Genomic DNA, 18,006 nt, shown 5'->3' on the forward strand with positions numbered 1-18,006 from the left:
TTATGAGGATTCTTGAAGAGATAGCATGGAGTTGCTACAAAAGTGCAACTGCATAGTTCTTTCCCATCCAAAGTTTTGTTTTCCATACCTTATACATCACCAGGTGTCCGGGGAATGATATAGGGTCCAGAATCTTGCTTATTATTTGTAAAACATGAGGTCCTCTGTATTATATATTTTCATCATTAATCTTAGCTTTTAGTGAGAGCTTCCAGTGATCCAGATGTGGTCACAAGTTCAGTCATCAAGTCCCAAAGGCTTGCAATTTAATTTTTTCTCTCTTATCTCTTGTTCTGCTCTGGATGATATCCAATGGTATATTTAGCACAACTGTAACAGATAAGTTATTCAGCCAAAGATAAAGACTAATAAAAAAGATTTTCCAAGCCAGTGTATATATTAATGTTGCAGCACCCACTGGCTTGCGTAGTCTTTCTATGTATTTTATTTGCATGGAATAATCTTCTCAATGGGAAAATAGTTCAGGGGATAAACTCCCCAAAAGCCCTTCCAGCAAGATAGCTGGAGAACAGTTTTAGATAAAGATGGAATGGGATATAAGGAGCAGTAAAAGAAACCTGAATGCTACTACTATCTAGGTGATCCTGACCCTTGTCACATCCTACACATTAAGCAAGAAATTGTCTTAACAGGCCTGGAAAGCAGGATCTTTAAGCAAACATTCCCTTGCTCTGGGAACTACTCATTCACAGCCAATGAATCTGTTTTGAAACTCTTAAATGAAACAGTTACATTAGGTCATGTCTGTTGACTTGGCATCTTGCAACGTTGATTCATCACCTGAAAAGCTTTGGAAATCAGCTCCGAGACAAGGTCTTCTCTCATTTCTTCCACAGAACGCTATTGAAATTTTCCATTCAGAAATCTCTGGTTGCATCTGCTCTTTTGCTCTGCATTGCCACAGCAGAGTTGAAGTTGATGGTGACTTCAGTTCTGGTTCTGCTCATGCCAGTGAGAATGTTGCTCAGTTCTCAAGACATGGTCTTGTGGCGTTGCTGTGTGCTTCAGAGACACACGCAATGCATTGAGTCAGCCAGTATCCAATTCCTATTTTGGTTTCTCTTGAAACATGAAATGCTTTGAAAGCACCAACAAATATTCAGCTTCAAATCCTCAATGTTGAATGTGCTGAAAAAATTTCTAGTGATTTTTTTTTATAAACAGATTTAACAGTTGAGTCTATGGTCTTGATAAATCCACTTTTCATGTTACTATAATTGTTTAAGTTACTGCCATGGAAGGAGAAAACTCTTTTGAAGAGGATAAGATGCAGAAGACTTTGTGGCAAAAATATATTAAAAGAAGGAAATGCTAACTATTCCCTGTTATGATGGGATTAGAAGGGTTTTCTTCTTCTTATATCAAAGGTAGTTTACTTGGTTTTGCTTGGATTACTAAAGATACCAGGACACGAGTGTAAGTCATTGAAGTTTGAGTAGGTGCAGAACCAATAGCATTCTGAGAACGTTAAAAGTGATTCTTTTTAAAAGCACCATTAGCAAGATGAGCCATTCAGAAACCTACTCTGTTCTGGTACAAAGTAGCTTTGAATGTTTGCCAGAGAGCAAAAGAGACAACATTTCAATTAAAGAAAGATTGGTGCAACTTGCACTTTTATCTAGTAAAATAAAAGCTTATAGTGCCTGTAGGGAATAGTTGAGCATGTTCTAGAGGAAGGCACTAATACCTTTGTGTTTCGAACATAAAAGTTTGTTACACACAGGCATATCCCAACCAATTAATACCTCTCATATTAGAGTAAAACAGCAGAACTACCAATTCAGTTGTATGGCTTTTAAACTGGTGTTGGGACATGTCTTAAAATGCTTTACACATTTTCATTATCATTTTAGAGAGACAAATAGTACAAGATAGAGAGCTGTATGCTTTTATCTCTGTGGATGAATATTTGTTAAAATTTTGTCAGAAGATGAAAATAATTTTGGGGTTTTTTAACTCCTAGGAACTGGATTCTTTTTGTTGTTGTTTCAATTACATATCTACTTTTATCTTAGAGATAAAATTAGTAGATTACATATATTGCCTCGGAATTTTTTGGACAAATATAGACTCAAAAACACTTGACAATTTGGAAGACAAAGTAAGTTTGAACAAGACTGTAGGTACAGAATTCTTCTGCTTTTATGCTATTTCTGATGCTTAACATACGTTTGTTTAGGCAAAAATCACTGAAAAAATAGTGAAGTATTGAATCAGTTCTCTGCTGTCAAAGGTCTTTAAGAACTCTTGGCTACACATTTACACTCAGCTCTGTGCTGGGTATCAAGAAAGGTGGAAACATCTGTTTCAAAAGGTAATATTGTGCCAGGCAAAGACCAATATTGTTTAAAGATCACACCTGAACCTGGACTGTGGATTTCACACTCCCATTCTAGAAGAATAGTAATGAGAAATATGCTTTCCTTGATGAAGGAAAATCTGGGTTTCAGAGCTTCTTGAAAGCTGTTTTCTCAAAAGCTAGTTCTGATTCCAAAAAACAATCAGGCTACCATAATTTACGTGTTGGCAAGAGTCAGAGTCATGACACCTGCAATAAGAAAGCTCTGTATGTGATATTGGGCAGTGTCTCATAAATCATGCAGTTTGCCAGCTACCTGTCAGAGGAGAAAATCCTGCATGTAAATTTAGACCCGCACAAGTAGTTCTTGGATCTGAGGGGCTTTTGCATTACCTTCAACAACTTCCCAATATTCTGCTCTGCTAGTGCTTTTCTCGTGGGAAAACACATCTATGTGCCTTTGACAGGAAAAGTTCATAAGTCTGATGTTTAATGAAGAAAGTGCAGCAGTAAACTGCCAATTCCATTCATTCTTGTATGAATTTAGTATATCATATTAAAAGGAATAGCGGCTAATGTTTTCAAAATGGGATATATCTACTTAGGTGCTTTAAATTAAATTTAGATGTGTGAATAAAATTAGGCTGCCTTTCAGGAGAACTTGGCATATCAGTTATTAACTGAAAGTTTCTGCCTTGTACTGGGTCTGGCTGGGATAGAGTTAACTTTCTTCATAGCAGCCTGAATGATGCTATATTCTGAATTTGTGGCTAAAACAACCTTGATAATGCACCAATGTTTTGGCTGTTGCTCAACAGGGCTTGAATAGTGTCAAGGCTTTCTCTTTTTCCCACCCTGACCCCTCAGTGAGTAGGCTGGGGATAGGCAGATGACTGGGAGGGGAGACAGCTTGGACAGTTGACCTGAGCTGACTAAAAGGATATGCCGTATCATACAACATTCATGTTCAGCAGTAAAAACTGGGGTAGAGGAAGAAGAGGGGGTTTGGCTTGTGAGATGGCCTTTGTTTGGAGACTGGCTGGGCATCAGTCTACATGTGAGAAGTGGTGAGAAATTTCCTTCACCTCACTGTCTTTGTTGGTGGAATTTTTTTTTTTCTTCTTCTTCATCTATTAAACTGTCTTTATCTTAACCCACAAGTTTTCTTGCTTTTGTTCTTCCTGTTTTCTCCTCTCACCCTGCTGAGGTTGGAGGGAGTGAGTGGCTGCACGAGTGCTCGGGTGCTGGCAGGGGACAACCCACCACACACCTGTACACTCAGGTATTGACTTTTTCACTAGATTAAGAAGGTAGCAGTCAATTATATTTATACCCCATCCAATTAAGGAAATGCTTGATTGGAAGCCTCTGATTAAATCACTAGTCAGGCAATGAGCAAGGCAGTTGTGGAGTGTTCCCCTCTCTTGTTTGCAGTCAGTATCCTGTAAGGGTTTGGGTGTAAAGGATGCTACAGTGGGTTTCAAGAGGGTGCTGTGTATCATCTGTTACCTACCCACTCAGCATGAGTTATTGCCACTGTTACTACCTCCTCTAGTACAGGGGAGAGACTTGTTTATGGTAATATACAGTCCTAGAATTTTCTTTTCTGGAGAACTGAAAGTTTTACTTGTACTTGGCTGATGTCATACAGTACTTGGGATTGTTTTTAGTTAACTTTGGTAATCCTGTAATAAAGATAATCCTTTAATATGTTATATAAAATAATAATCCTATTATAGAAACACTTTCTAGAGACTTGGTGGTAAATGGAGAGCAAATTCTGGTTTTAACAATTTAAAACATTGGTTTAGAGTTGTTGCTGACATTTTTGGTGTGTCCATGTAGACTAATGGAATGTATGCAGCCAAAGTCCTAGAAAACAATTAATAAAAACTTTGAACTAAAGCATCTAGCAGTGCACTTACTTTTCCATAAGTATATATAATGTTGTCCTGTTCAAAATTAGACTTGTTGTAGAAATCTAAAGCATGTATGAATTTCATAATATATTCAGTATATGTTGATCTTATGGACCTCTTATTAAATAGCTAGGAATTAACAACCTAGTGTGTTGCTTAAAAGCACCAGTAAACCATTAGCATCAGTTTAAAATGTTTTCCAATAATGCTATATCTTTAGCAATTACATGGATGAAGTGTAAGTATTTTACTCTTTAATAAAATTATTCTAAAGTCAAGAAATTTGTTGATTATGTCACATGAAGTAGAATATATCAGTTACATTTTATTATATCTGGGTTAGTTATAAATATACATAAGATATCTGTTAAGCTTCAGTGTTAAATATTGCACACAGAAAACTAGTATGTTTCTGAAGATCTATCTGTCTCTAAACACTCTTGAGTAGTTTTTATTGAAGACAATAATGGGAGGCTTTTTCTCCTTATGGAACTAACTAGCTTCATGGCCAGTTGACAGTATTTTTAAATTCTAAACTGCAAAATATTTTTTAATATAATATTAAGTATATAATTTTTTTGAGAATTATCTTAAACATTCACCATGTCTTGAAATCTAAAAAGTTTTGTCCTCTTTCTTCCCCCTGGCTGGATATATCAATAGTACATCCAGGTACTAGCATCTCATTCTGCTAATCTAGTGCTTTCATTAACAAAAGACCCTTAATGTAAACAGTTTAAGGCTGATTTGCTTTAGCATCGACCAAAAGATTAGGCATACTGGTTTAGTTCCTTTTTTGGAAGATAATTGAAATACTAGTTGGTCAAGTTTGTTTCAAACATTTATCTTTAAAGAAAATAGGAATTCAGCCCAAACCAAGAAATAAGAAGTGCCTGTTGTAGTTGGTAGATTTACTTTTCTGAGATTTTTCAGATTCATATCCGAGTTTGTTCTGCTATATATAAGGCACACCCTGATTTGTTGGGTGGTTTTTGCCCTTCATAAGAGACTTCCATTAATGGCTCAAGCAATGGTTTCTAATTCTGAAGACAAATTAATTTCTTATGATCCAAACTGTTCTCATGTGTTTTCTTTCTATGATTTTCTATCTTTTTATTTATTTACTTACTTACTGTTTTCTGTGAAAAAGCCCTTTTAGAAATCATATGTTTCTGGAAACAGTGAACACAAAGCATCATAAAGCATGAAAGGTTGGCACATATTAGAGTGTCGATATAACTAAAGCAAGCAAATCTTATGCTATGAATGCAGAAAGGTACCTGAATGTTTTTCCAAGACTTTTTGCAGATCTGAATAACTGAGATAGAGGTGACTGTCAGAGTAAATAATCTTCCAGCTCTTGCTAAGTTGAAATGTATCCACAGTGAACGGAAAAAGCTAGGAAATCCATCTTTCATCACTTTTTTTATTGAGATAATTTCTTCTGCAAACATGTTCATCGTATGAAAGCATCACTGGATTCACTATACCACTGCAGACCTTGATGGCTCTGGTTAAGTGGATTTTCTGCATGTGCCTATGGCAGGCATGTAAGTAACAGGGAATGTATGAGGAAAGGAGGCAAGAAAAAGAGAAAATACCTCGCCATGAGAGGAAATAATTTGTTCCTGAAGAAACTTGTGGCCAGCGATGGCTTGGTGGACTTATGGTTGAGTGGTCTTACTTTACAAAGTAAGATAAAAAAGGAAGGATGGGATGCTGGAATGTATAATCTCCATACTTTAAGATAGCTTTTCCAAATATAAAGTTATGGAGACACAGAGTCTAGACGGCTGAAACCCTTGATCCAAAAATAACACATTTTACAAATTAGGTGTGAAAAAATCATTAAAGGGAGCAGAAGTAAGGTGGTTTGAGCACCTTCCAAAGTGTTTTTGTCCCCTCTTCTTCAAAGGGAAACTGATTTTTATAGAGTTCTATTAGTTGTTGTGTTTTGTTTTGAAACTACTGCACTTTAGTTAAAGTTTGGTTAATGCCGAATTATTTATTCTTTTCAATTTTAACGTGGTTTAGTGATTATGATAATATCATTTGTAAAAATGTAGTCATTTGAATTTAGCTATCTTCTGGGTTTTTTATGTGAGATTTAAGGATCATGTAAGAAACTTGTAAAAAGCTGCCTGTTGTGATTCTCTTTGTGTTACTGAAATATATGATAAAATACCAGTTAATCAAGATATACATATATATAATAATTTTAAAGCAAAGTATCATTTATAATTCTAAAGATGAAGGAATATGTTTGCATATATATATATATAACTGTATATGATTTTGAGTTACGCTTTTAAAATGGAAATATATTTCAATTGTAAATGCTATTTTATTTTATTTTGTTTTGAAGAAGTAAAGATCAGTATATAAGCAGAAGGACACATTCTTAAATGGCACACTTCTGGGGGATTGGGAGTATTATTTCTTGATGGCTGAGATTTACTGTATCATTCTCACTATTCCTAAATATGTTCTGCAGATATTGCAGTTAGTTATTACTTGTCATATATATTGCAATTTTTTCTACATTTATGACATTTAAAAGATGCTGAAATATGGAGCATATCAACAAATAAGTAAACATTGAATCTGAGACATCTGACTTTTGATTTATTTTTTTATTTATTTCTTTTCCTAACTATATTGTCTGAAGTATTATCCATCAGTTGTTTTCTGTGGGCTCACGTTCATGCACTCCTTTGCAGGTCAGTTCCTCCTAGAAGAATCTCGCCTGATAGAAGCAGCTGAGATGGCAAAAAAAGCAGCTGAACTTGATAATACAGAATTCGATGTTGTTTTCAATGCAGCCCATATGCTCAGGTTAGTGCTTTTAAATCTGCCTTACTTGAGTTTTCTCCCTTCTTTGCTAGGGAAGAAGTCTTTATAGCCTTTGCTTGCACAGGATTCTTTTTAAAGCCCAGCAACTCTTTTGAACAATTTGATATTGCTCATAAAATAAAAAGAGTTGGAGCGAAACTGTTGCTGGATTTAACACTTTGTATTTCTTATTTTCTACGTGTTACCTCATAATTTCTTACCATCAAAACTTCTATTGTTCACAAGCAGGCAATCTTTTTTGCTTGAATACAAGAACAAGTGTTTCTTTTGTTAAGAACTTTCTGCAGAATTTCCTTTCACTTGATTTTTAAAATTTAGGATGCATAACAATTGCAAATAATAGACCATATTTCTGATCTAGATGTAACTAAAGAATATAGAAAATATCACATTTTATGTTAACATCAGTAGGGAACACTACAATAATTAGAAATCTAAATACTCCCGGGCTAATGATTACTTTGAGACTCATAGGATCTCTTAATTTTATTATCAGGATCTATGATTTAAAATGTAGTCTTATATTTAATTCCGTTCTCCTACCTGAATGGAATAAAACTTTAGGCTTTTTTTTTTTCCTTTAAAGCTGTCAGACCTGGATATTCAGTAACATTAAGCTTCTGCCTGAACATTATCATTAAACTCACATTACTGTAATAGATATTCTCCATGCTTATTTTGAAGATAACTATCTAATTATTGTCTATTGTCCACTTAACAGCTATGAGGATACTTGATTTCATTTAGATTATATCCATGATTAGAAAATATATGAAAAAGGAAATAAAAAATATACTTCATTAGCACAAAACAGTTATTGAGATAATTTCTCTAATGAAGGAACACTTGGGTGCTTATATTTTTAACATTTAGAGTATGAAATGAAAGGACAAGAAAATGGTATTAAATAGAAGATAGAATCAGCTTCATCAGCTAAGTGACCTGTGTTTCAAAACGAAAGGTTTTATACCAGGATTTTGAAATAAGCCCTAAAATGCCCTTTGAGAAAGAATTCTCACTGCTTGTAGAATAGAAAGGAAACCGAGACAAAAGGTTCACTGGTAAACAATAGTTTGACCTGCCACAGCTGTATGAGCTACTTTAAAGATCCTTCCCTTCTTGAATATTTTCTGAATGATATCTCTTGAGATAGAAATCAGTAATTTAAAACATTTAGACTAATGAAACAAATTCACAGACAGAAGCATAACAAGTTAGGCATGAAAGCTGAATCCAGAAGGGGAGAGACTGTGTCAGACTCCTGATTTCAGTGAGTATGTTGTGGAAGATGGTTTCACGGTGTGATTTTTTTTTTTTTTTTTAATTGGTGGATATTTTAAAATGTGATGATGTAGTATTTTCAGAATAGGTTTAATGAACCTCTTACTTTCTCTGTGAGCACTGAATGAAGCATCCCAGGTCTTGAAGGCACGTGTTTTTACATTGTGATATGGGTATTTTTTCACTCTCAGAGTAAGAACTATGCTGCTGTACTGTACATCAGCCACGGCTACTCTACTTGATCTGGTTGGGAATGGACACTTTTTGGGAGGTTTTGACCAGCATTGAGCTCAGTGATTCTAAACTGCGTTCACTATTTTAGCTATAAGCAAAAAAAAAACCCCTTTTATTAGAAAAAAGAAAACCCACCAAACCAAAACCCTTAAAAACATAAAAAAGGCCTGGTGGCTTACTTTAGCTAGAATCCAACTGTGCTCCTTTGGGATACCCAGTTGGTCTAATTTTTCACTTAAATACTCAGCTTTCTTTTTAGAAGATCTTAATGTCTTCCTAATGTGCTCTGGGAGTCTGAAGTGATCTGGAGGATTTAGCAAGGGTCAGGGTGGCAAAGTTAAATTCAGTGCTACTAAGTATTTACTTAAAACTGCATGTGCTATGATCTGACTGGTTTTTGCTAAAAAGTTATGATTCTGTTGTCTGCCTTTGTTCACTACATTACTTAGCAATTTATTCAATATATTGCTTATATAATAGCTATTGGACAAGGGGAATGTATATTCATACATTAGGTCAGAGCAACTACAAATCCATCATGAGTCTATGGGAATTCAGAAGAACCTGACTTTCAGGATATTTAGAATGATGGAGGGCTGAGGTGATTCCAAGAGGAAAGCACATACCAAGATACAAAGGAGGAAAGAAAGGAGTCTTCTGACTGGCATCGAGTAACACAGCTAGAAACTGTGGATGCTAAAGGCAGTCATAAATTAAAGGCTGAAATTTTTAAGTGTAATAGTTTAATGTAGGTGACCAGCTGCTCTTTAAGTACTGTGAAGAGCTATAAAAACTGACTGGTAAGGGAGTAAGAATTTTGAATGGACCGCACAGCTGTGAGATAGAAAATATATTATAGATGTTCACAGGGCATGGAAGTGAATCGATTGTCGTGAGAGAGAAGGGATAAATTTTAACGATGTGTTGTGGATTAAGAGACAGAAATTTATATTAATGTTGATAATTTAGGGTGCCCAAAATGACTGGGAGGTAATAACGGCAGCTTAGTTTTTCATGTAAATTCTAATATTTTTTTAGACCAAATATGTAGAGTATAATGTACTGTCGAATTAGAAAGGAATCATCTTTTCTTCCTGTCATACTCCTGTTTCCACCATTAGCCCAAGAAGTGTCATGAGATTCAGAAACACATAGACATTTCTTCAGAATTGAAGGCAAATTCTTTCAAATTTGGGTTACAGCTGCTTTGGATGTAAAACAATCGCAACATTCCTTCCAAGAACAATTTATTTTTCTGCTCTAGTGCTAAAATACTTTCTTTTTTAAATCATTTTACTCTCTGAGAAAAATGTTTAAATTCAAATGTGACATAAATAAAAGTAACAAGCTTTTAAAATTTTGAAAAAGCATAGACTAGAATGCTGTGGGTTATTTTTTTTTTCTTAAATTTTCAACAGAATTTTTAATTGTGTCCAAATAGAATAGCTGTATTTATAGGTAGCCTGTTGTCAGCTTAGCAGTCACAAGAAAGATTTCTGCTCCTTCTGTCACATATTCCAACACTATTTACTTCCTGTCTCTGTGACTAAATCTGGAGCTGAAGTCAAGAAAAAAAATGAGTTAGTTAACTATGTTTGCATTATTGAGAGATCTCCCTGTTCCGAATTAGACAAACATAGTCATAAATTTTTTGCCTAGATGCCTTCTGTAATCGTGGATCCTGATAATGCAATGCCAGATGAATCAAGTCATCTGTACCCTTTACTGTAAGGGTTATGGAGCACTGGAACAGGCTGCCCAGAGAGGTGGTGGAGTCTCCATCTCTGAAGATGTTCAAAACCCACCTGGACGCTTTCCTGTGCAACCTGTTGTAGGGAACCTGCTTTGGCAGAGGGGTTGGACTAGATGATCTCCTGAGATCCCTTCCAACCCATACGACTCTGTGATTCTGTAATACAAGTGAGATGTGGGATGAATGTAATTAATTTCTTTGCAACAGTCTGGTAACTTTTAACTTGCATAGTACTTGCCTGTAGAATTTGTTTGCTCAACGTTCCGGACAGCTTAATTCAAAGGACTTGTAGCTGTTTGGGTGATTCTTCTTTAAAGAGTAACTGGTCATGTATTTTGCTTCTGTAGTATTTGCTGTGCTCTTTCTTGCAGCCTCGGTTTGAAGCCTTTCAGCAAAGCTAGATACGCTTTAATGGAATGCAGTGAAGCATGTCTTTGTAATGCCATATGGTGGCTGTAGCTTCAGTGACTGTGTCATGTATTAACAGTGCTAAGTTTCACTTTGTATACTGAGGTGAGCTGTTATGAGACAGGTTTCCTGTGATCTAAGGGATGATTACTTTTAGAATGACTAATAGGAGTGTAGTGACACTGTCATACTAATTAGAAACAGGAAAAGAGCTTCACCTTGTCTCCAAATGAAAACAAGCATAGGAAGAGCTTTGCTTAAAAGCACATTTTGTAGGAATAATTGTTTTTTTCATGCTTCTGTAAGACAGTGGGCTGCTCTGAGAAACACTCATATTACATGAAGTTATAATGTCCCTGGATGCATTCCTGTGTGACCTGCTGTAGTTGTTCCTGCTCTGGCAGGTGGATTGGACTAGATGATCTTTTGAGGTCCCTTCCAATCCCTAACATTCTGTGATTCTGTGATTTAATTTACTGTCCATGTGCATAAATATATGTATTTGTATGTCTGTATGGCTAAGCATATAGTCTATGTAAATTTTGTAACTGTTGAAAAAAAAAAAAAATGTGGATGAAGTTACATGTATGGAATCTGATTATGATTTTGTTGTGACACAAAAAAGTCCATTAAGAATGCCAAGTACCAACATTCAGTATTTTAAAATAGGAATCTATTTTGAAGAAAACTTCTTTGTAGCTGGACTGACATCCATTATTTCAGTTAAAGAAAAAGATCAACAATCTAAAGCCTTGTGCCAATTCACATGTTTCTGTATCTTAAGCCAGTCAGCATGGGTGTTGTTTGCCTCTTAAAGCAATATTTTTTCCAGTGATCAACATAAAGATTCGAAATGAATGCAAGCTGAGTATAACTGGGTGTGAGGAGAACCTAAGAGCGATGTGTTCTCAAGTGCATTTATGAGGTGTCACTGACAGTGAGCTGGAATGAAACACAGGGAATTGGTAGGTCCAGAGGCTCAAATTAAGAGATAGGAGAGAATAAAAAGAGGAGACATTTTTGTCCTTTAAAATAACATTGAATGCTAGGTGTTAATGGGGAAAAAAAAAATGTGTTTTCAAGGTCAGTCCTCATGAAAACATTTAGGATAGGTTGAAAACTTGTAACTATGAAAAAGACTCTGGCTTCCAAACTTCTCTTTGCTTCCTTTCTTTCCTATTATCAACATTTTATCTAATATTCTACTCTACTAGAGGAAACATAATTCACATTAGTGTCCTTCCATTTTTTGACACTGATCCAGAGCCCTTTACGGCTCAGTAGCGTAGGGTTACTGCAATTTCCTACCTCTGTGCCTTTAATTTTTCTCAAGGGAAAGCCATTCCAGGCCTTAACATAATGAATTTCTAGTTTAGATTTCCAGTGAAAATGGGAACCAGAATTCTGCCATATCTTAACTAAAGGAACTGTTGCTGAATGCCTCAGTAGTGGAACTGGCATTTTCTTGACTAGATTAGTGTGGTGTGCATTCATTTCTAGAAACAGTTTTTAATGGAGAACTATAAATTCAAACTGATTTCAACTTAGGAATTAATGATCCATGTTTCAAGATGTACATGTGGGAGTAAGGCAAGCCATGTATTTCCACTGGGCTAAAAGGGGACAGGATTTTAATTTGTTCCATGTTCTCATGCCAATGACACTTTTTGTAGGTGAAGTGTACTGTCTGTATCTGCCTCCTGGGTAAGGCACCTTGTTTATTGTACAGAATTTCAGCACATTCAGAAATGCTTTGTTTTCTGATAGTTTTATGCAAAGAGAAGAAAAAAAACAAACAACAAACCACAAAACAAAACTCTGTAACATGTTTAATTTTATGTGCCTTGCAGTTAATCTTGAAATTTAGAAGTATGAGATTATTTTTTTTTTCAGTCATCTCAAGTGCTACTTACGCCCAGCAGGAGTGATTCAGAAGCAGGTTAAATGAATATTTTTAGACATTGAATCGTTTCTAACCACTGCAACCACTGAGTCGATGATATATGTGCAAAGTAATTTAAAACAGTTAACGGGTATAAACCAAGTTCTACTTGGCAAATTGTTAGTCAGGAAGTGGTTTCAGCTTGCATGTGAATTATGTGAGAAACTTCAAAGGGATTAACCTTACTCCCTTTCTCCTCCCGAGACCAGTAACTGTCAAAATGTGTTGATTTGGATTAATTGCCTATCATGTATTATGTGGCTAATGTTTAAAATTTGTGTGGGTGGGAACATAAAATTAGAACACAATTTGATGGCTGAATAACAAAACGTGTAGAAGCTTACATAATGAACAAGGTAAAATCTACAGGTACAAGTGCTCAGTTGCTTGATACTCTTTGAACTAGTAGCTGGTCTAAGAAAAAGAAAAAAAATAACACCCAACAAACAACCCTACTCAGCATTATCCTTTTCTAATTTTTCTGCTTTGTATCAGAGAAATGCATCTGTAACCACATAACCAAGACACTGAAGATATCCTGTCCTAACTCTACTGTGATGGGACCTAACTCTTCATAGAAAAAAAGCAGATAACTTTAGCAGAAGATAGGTAGCCTGCCTGATAGGCCTGCTTGGTTGTTCTTACGTATTTACTATCTTTCTCATGACATGGCATGTATGTGATCAACTGATATGCATTGGACTAGTAACCAAAATGAATAGCTGGAGGGAAATTAAGAAGGTGGAGACAAAAGGAGAAGAGAGGAGTTTGAGAGAAGAGATTAAAAGGGCCTGTTGAGACAAAAATATATTTGGATTTCTTTGGCACCATATTACATTTCCGTTTGAAGCCATTAAACTGAAAACTCAGGAGATGAAATAAAAATTAAACTACTAGGAGAATGTAGATGCTGTCTGTATTATCTGTATTAGCAAGGAAAAGAAAAAGAGGTGAGTGCTTCAAGTACCCAGAAACTCATCTTATTCACCTGGGATATTAGATCTACGTTTAAATCCTCTCTCAGACTGATATTGAGTAAATGTTGGAATCTGAATTCTTTTATGAATGAATTCTCTGCATCATGGAAACCTATTTTTGCGAAATCATTCTCTGTTTTTGTTTTTTTTTTTTCCCCTTCCTGGGATGGTAGTGTTCTTAGGGAGGCACAAAGAAAGGAACTGCATTATTGTATAACCTACAGATTCATAATTTACTATTAAAGTATGGCTAATTACAAAAAATAAGCCAGGTTTTCCTCTGTTGAAGTCTGGTGCGTCTCTGGCTTTGCCTCAGATGAGTGTTTAGCCTTCTGCATTTGTCTCCAGTGTGTACTAATATAATTTCAGAACTAAAAAGAAAATAAGGTAGGCAAAGAGGATTTGTGATAATGGACATTCTGATTGACAAACAAAAAAAATCTTTTAGATTGACATATTTTTGTGCATTTGTTAGGGTAATAACCTTAATCAGTGGGGAGTAGTTGCAGTATTTCAGTTTTAGCTCTGCTTCTTTAGGTATCGTTTCTTTTTTAACCCAATGGAAAATGAGGTGTAACTATTTTTTTTTTTTTTGTCCCGATAGACAAGCCAGTCTCAATGAAGAAGCAGAGAAGTATTATGAAATGGCAGCAGGATTAAGACCTAATGTAAGTACCTTCTTAATGATATCTATTACTTAAATTGATGAACATGCTACAGTGCTGAAACCTTTGTGTCGATGAGAAACTTCTTGTTGGAGCATTTGATCACTCGACCTGTATTATATATGTTCTTTTAATGGTTAATTACTGGATAGTCAGATAAAGCTGTTAATTTGTCAAACCGATCACTTTACTTTCAAGTTACCTCAGTGAAGTATTCTAGCAATATCTTGGCTAACAGACTTGGAAAAGTTTTCTAGATTTAGATTTATTTATTTACCTTTAAATGTGTTAAGTTTGGGTAGCTCTCCTAATTCCGTCTATTTTCACTAGTAAAAGATAATGAAAAGTTATTCTGTGATCCACTGTTTAGTGCATTTTATATAATATATTTATACCTTTTCCTCTCTTATGAACTTTTGTCAAACATTGTTGTTCAACAAACTTAAAGATTATTTTACCTCAAAGGTATTTACCTCTGAGTTTGTTGTATATAGGCAAAGAAATGCTTATTCCTTGAAGCAGAAATATGTAGAGTGTGTGACAGACCTTTTTAGAAAGAAAAGCTTATTTCCAATTTTATCGCATCAGGAACTAAAGAAAAAAATACTTTCTTTTTACCTTTTTTTACTCAATGTTATATTTCTTTTCAGTTACCTTCATATTTTGGGAAAAAAAACCCACTCATAAATATAAATGGAGTAGAATTTATTTTAAATACCTAATGCTTTGTTTATGCAATAAATCAAATCTAGAACACATTTCTGTCTCAGAAATCTATAGTTCCAAATTTGAGAAAACAAGTTAGCAATTTCAGACAAAAAAAAAAAAAAAAAGGAAAGGAAAAAAAAAGAAAAAAACCCAAAACAACAAAAAACCCTACAGGCTTAAAATGAAAGAGTTGTCAGACCTAAGAATCAAAAGCAACACCAGTTAAAATTCAAAACAAGCTAACAAAATATAGTCTAAAAAAAAAACCCTGAAGTAACTTATTCATGTGAACTTATGCACTTTCCCACCATCTCTTGAAAAACACTCTCCAAAATAGATATTTCTCTATATATTTCTTTAATTTATACTTTGTGGGATAACAATTTAGACTTTGTGATTCCTTATTCTTTCAGATGCAAGACTTTTTAGTTTTTTTCTGTGTTCTTTACCACTGAAAGAATTCCCTCAGTTGCCTCATAGCTGGTACAGTTCCTTTTCTCTTTTCTGTCATTTAGTGTACCCTCAAAATGTTTCTTAGAAATTCAGAAATATATTTATTCTTATATAACCATATATTAATATACGTGTTAAATTTCTCAGAGAGTTTTGGAAGTAACTGAGAGCTTCTAGCTCATGGTAGTGGTACTATAAAGTTAGATATTTCTAGGTATTTCTGACAAGCTTTACATGTTGAGACCTTTTTGCAGGATTAGGTTATCAGAACAGTTTATTATAGCAACTTCATTCTAACTGATTAGTTTAAGTTAGAATCTTATAAGTACTGTTCTGCTTTCTTTAGGAGATAATTTCACTTTTACCTTCAAGATTATGAAGTTTAACTTTCTAGCTAAGCATAGTATGCATACATTTCATGACTTTTAAAAAATATTTTAATGATGCAGAGTGGGAAAGTTGTATCCATTTCCACTGCCAGCATCAACTGATGACTGTACAAGGGCAGTGTCTCAAGAATGAAAATAAAAACAGAAGTAGTCATACATATCTTTTTTCTCATTATTAACTCTCAAATTTACCACAATAGTTTTAGAGGAAAAGAAGCCACTTGAGGAGGTTTTCTAGATAGTAAGCAGTATAATGCAGACACAGTAAAACAGAGGCTCCCAATCTCTCCAAAGGAGTATGGAATTCAAATTAATGAAATCCTGTGTACTTCATAGCTACATCTGTACTGGTAAATCAGATGTGCCCAGGATTATTCTCTAGTGTTGATCCAACTGGCTTCTCAGAGTGTGCCCAGGTACTGTCTGAGAGACTGCAGTAGTCCAGTCCAGAGCTGTGTAGGGACCATCCTCACAGCTTGAAAATGCTCACAGTATAATTTGTTATTTTGAATATAGCCTGTGTATCCTCTTACTGTCTTATGAATGTGAAGGATCAGCAATATTATGTGAGTCAAGATGCTAAAGACATATCCTTAAGCAAAATATAATGCTGAAGGATTTTAATTTTATTTTTTGTGTCCATCAATAATGATCTAAAAACATTTCTTTACAGAAAAATCAAAATACTAGATGTATGACTGTGATGTAATGTACAGATGCAGGCATACATGCAGTTTCATGTATATACATATGTCTATGTGTATTTATGTGCACTTGTTTAATGTTAGTTGCTAAGAGGTCTGTTCCCAAATTTCGTATTGGTGAGAATACTGTGGCAACGATGTAGTCTTATTCTGTGCAGCAGATCAGCCTTGTTCCTAGAACAATTAAGTGTTAAAAGCATCTGTTTAACAAGGGCCTTCTGCCTTTTGGTGCTTGAAATGGTACCTGTTGACATGAGTGAATTTTGGCTCAGGATTCCAAGCATACTGTCTCTCTGCCTTTTTTTCAGATTTTTTTTTTTTTCTCCTATGCTTCTCCAATCACACTTCCACATCCCAAGCTGAAAACCAATTTCTCTGTTAGCAATTCCTTGCTTATTTGTTGTACCAAGACAACTAAATTATCAATTATTCTGAAGAATTAGACCCATACCTAGCTCCTGAGAGATTTTCAGCTAGTGCAGCAAAACTCAGATTTCCATTCTCTTGCACCCATTTTTTTACAAATTTTACATATTGTGTAATATCTTGCATGTTGCTACTATAAAATACCACCCTTAGCAGCAATGAGAGATGTTAGTAATACTACAAACTCAGTTTTTTACTGATTGTTAGCAAATTTGTATGCTCATTGAGTTTTTGTTACGTGATTTTTCTTCTCAGCATTCTTGCTTACCTTTTGCATCCCTTTGGTTTCTCAACTGTTACTATTACTTTTGGAATGCAACAATACTTAATACACAGTACTTCCTCACCTGCTCCTTGTATAAGCCTTTTAGATCCAGAAGTGTATAAGCCTTTTAGATCCAGAAGTGTATAAGCCTTTTAGATCCAGAAGCTGCTCTGCTGAGCTTTTCTGCACCCAAGGCCAGTTTAAATGGCCACCTGAGTTATGACTTTCAGAGCTACTTAGTTGGCTATTTCAGTGTGTTTTCCAGACAGCAATCTCCACTCTTATATTTGTCTCCTGAGCTAGCCTTCTTTTATTTCCATGTCTCAAGATCAGGGCACAAAAGTGAGCAACCAATATGCCTTCATGTCCGAGTCACTTTCTCATTCAACTAGTCCATTTTTATAAAAGTTGTAAGGAGGCTAAAAACATCCCCAGAGAAGCAGTATTCAGTTAAAGGAGACTTCTCTGTAACTTCTCTGGAACATGCAAGACAGTTTTTAAGAAAACAAATAGAGAAATATTTTTATAGTACTAGAGGTGATTTATTCATTATTGAACTAATTCTGAGAGGACTGAAAGATACTGAAAATACCATTTATTTTCTCCATTAAAGCTTTATTACAATAAATAAAGTATTTGCAAAAAAATTACATCCATTAAAGGAACAAGTGAATACAGCACAGAATCAGAGAATGTTAGGGATTGGAAG

At 35.0% G+C, this 18,006-nt stretch overlaps 1 protein-coding gene across 1 annotated transcript in view; it reads left to right on the forward strand.

The window, feature by feature from the left end:
- Positions 1-14,355, forward strand: part of TMTC2 (transmembrane O-mannosyltransferase targeting cadherins 2) — a gene marked incomplete at its 3' end in the record, with an annotated part of 84,387 nt that extends 70,032 nt beyond the window's left edge. The window contains exons 8-9 of the mRNA XM_010167077.2: positions 6,960-7,074; positions 14,292-14,355. Of these exons, the coding sequence (XP_010165379.2) occupies positions 6,960-7,074; positions 14,292-14,355 (179 nt within the window). The remainder of the gene's footprint in view (positions 1-6,959; positions 7,075-14,291) is intronic.
- Positions 14,356-18,006: the final 3,651 nt, after the last annotated feature.

This window comes from Antrostomus carolinensis, unplaced genomic scaffold (genome assembly GCF_000700745.2).
Source record: "Antrostomus carolinensis isolate BGI_N321 unplaced genomic scaffold, ASM70074v2 scaffold3154, whole genome shotgun sequence".
NCBI classification, from domain to species: Eukaryota; Metazoa; Chordata; class Aves; order Caprimulgiformes; family Caprimulgidae; genus Antrostomus; species Antrostomus carolinensis.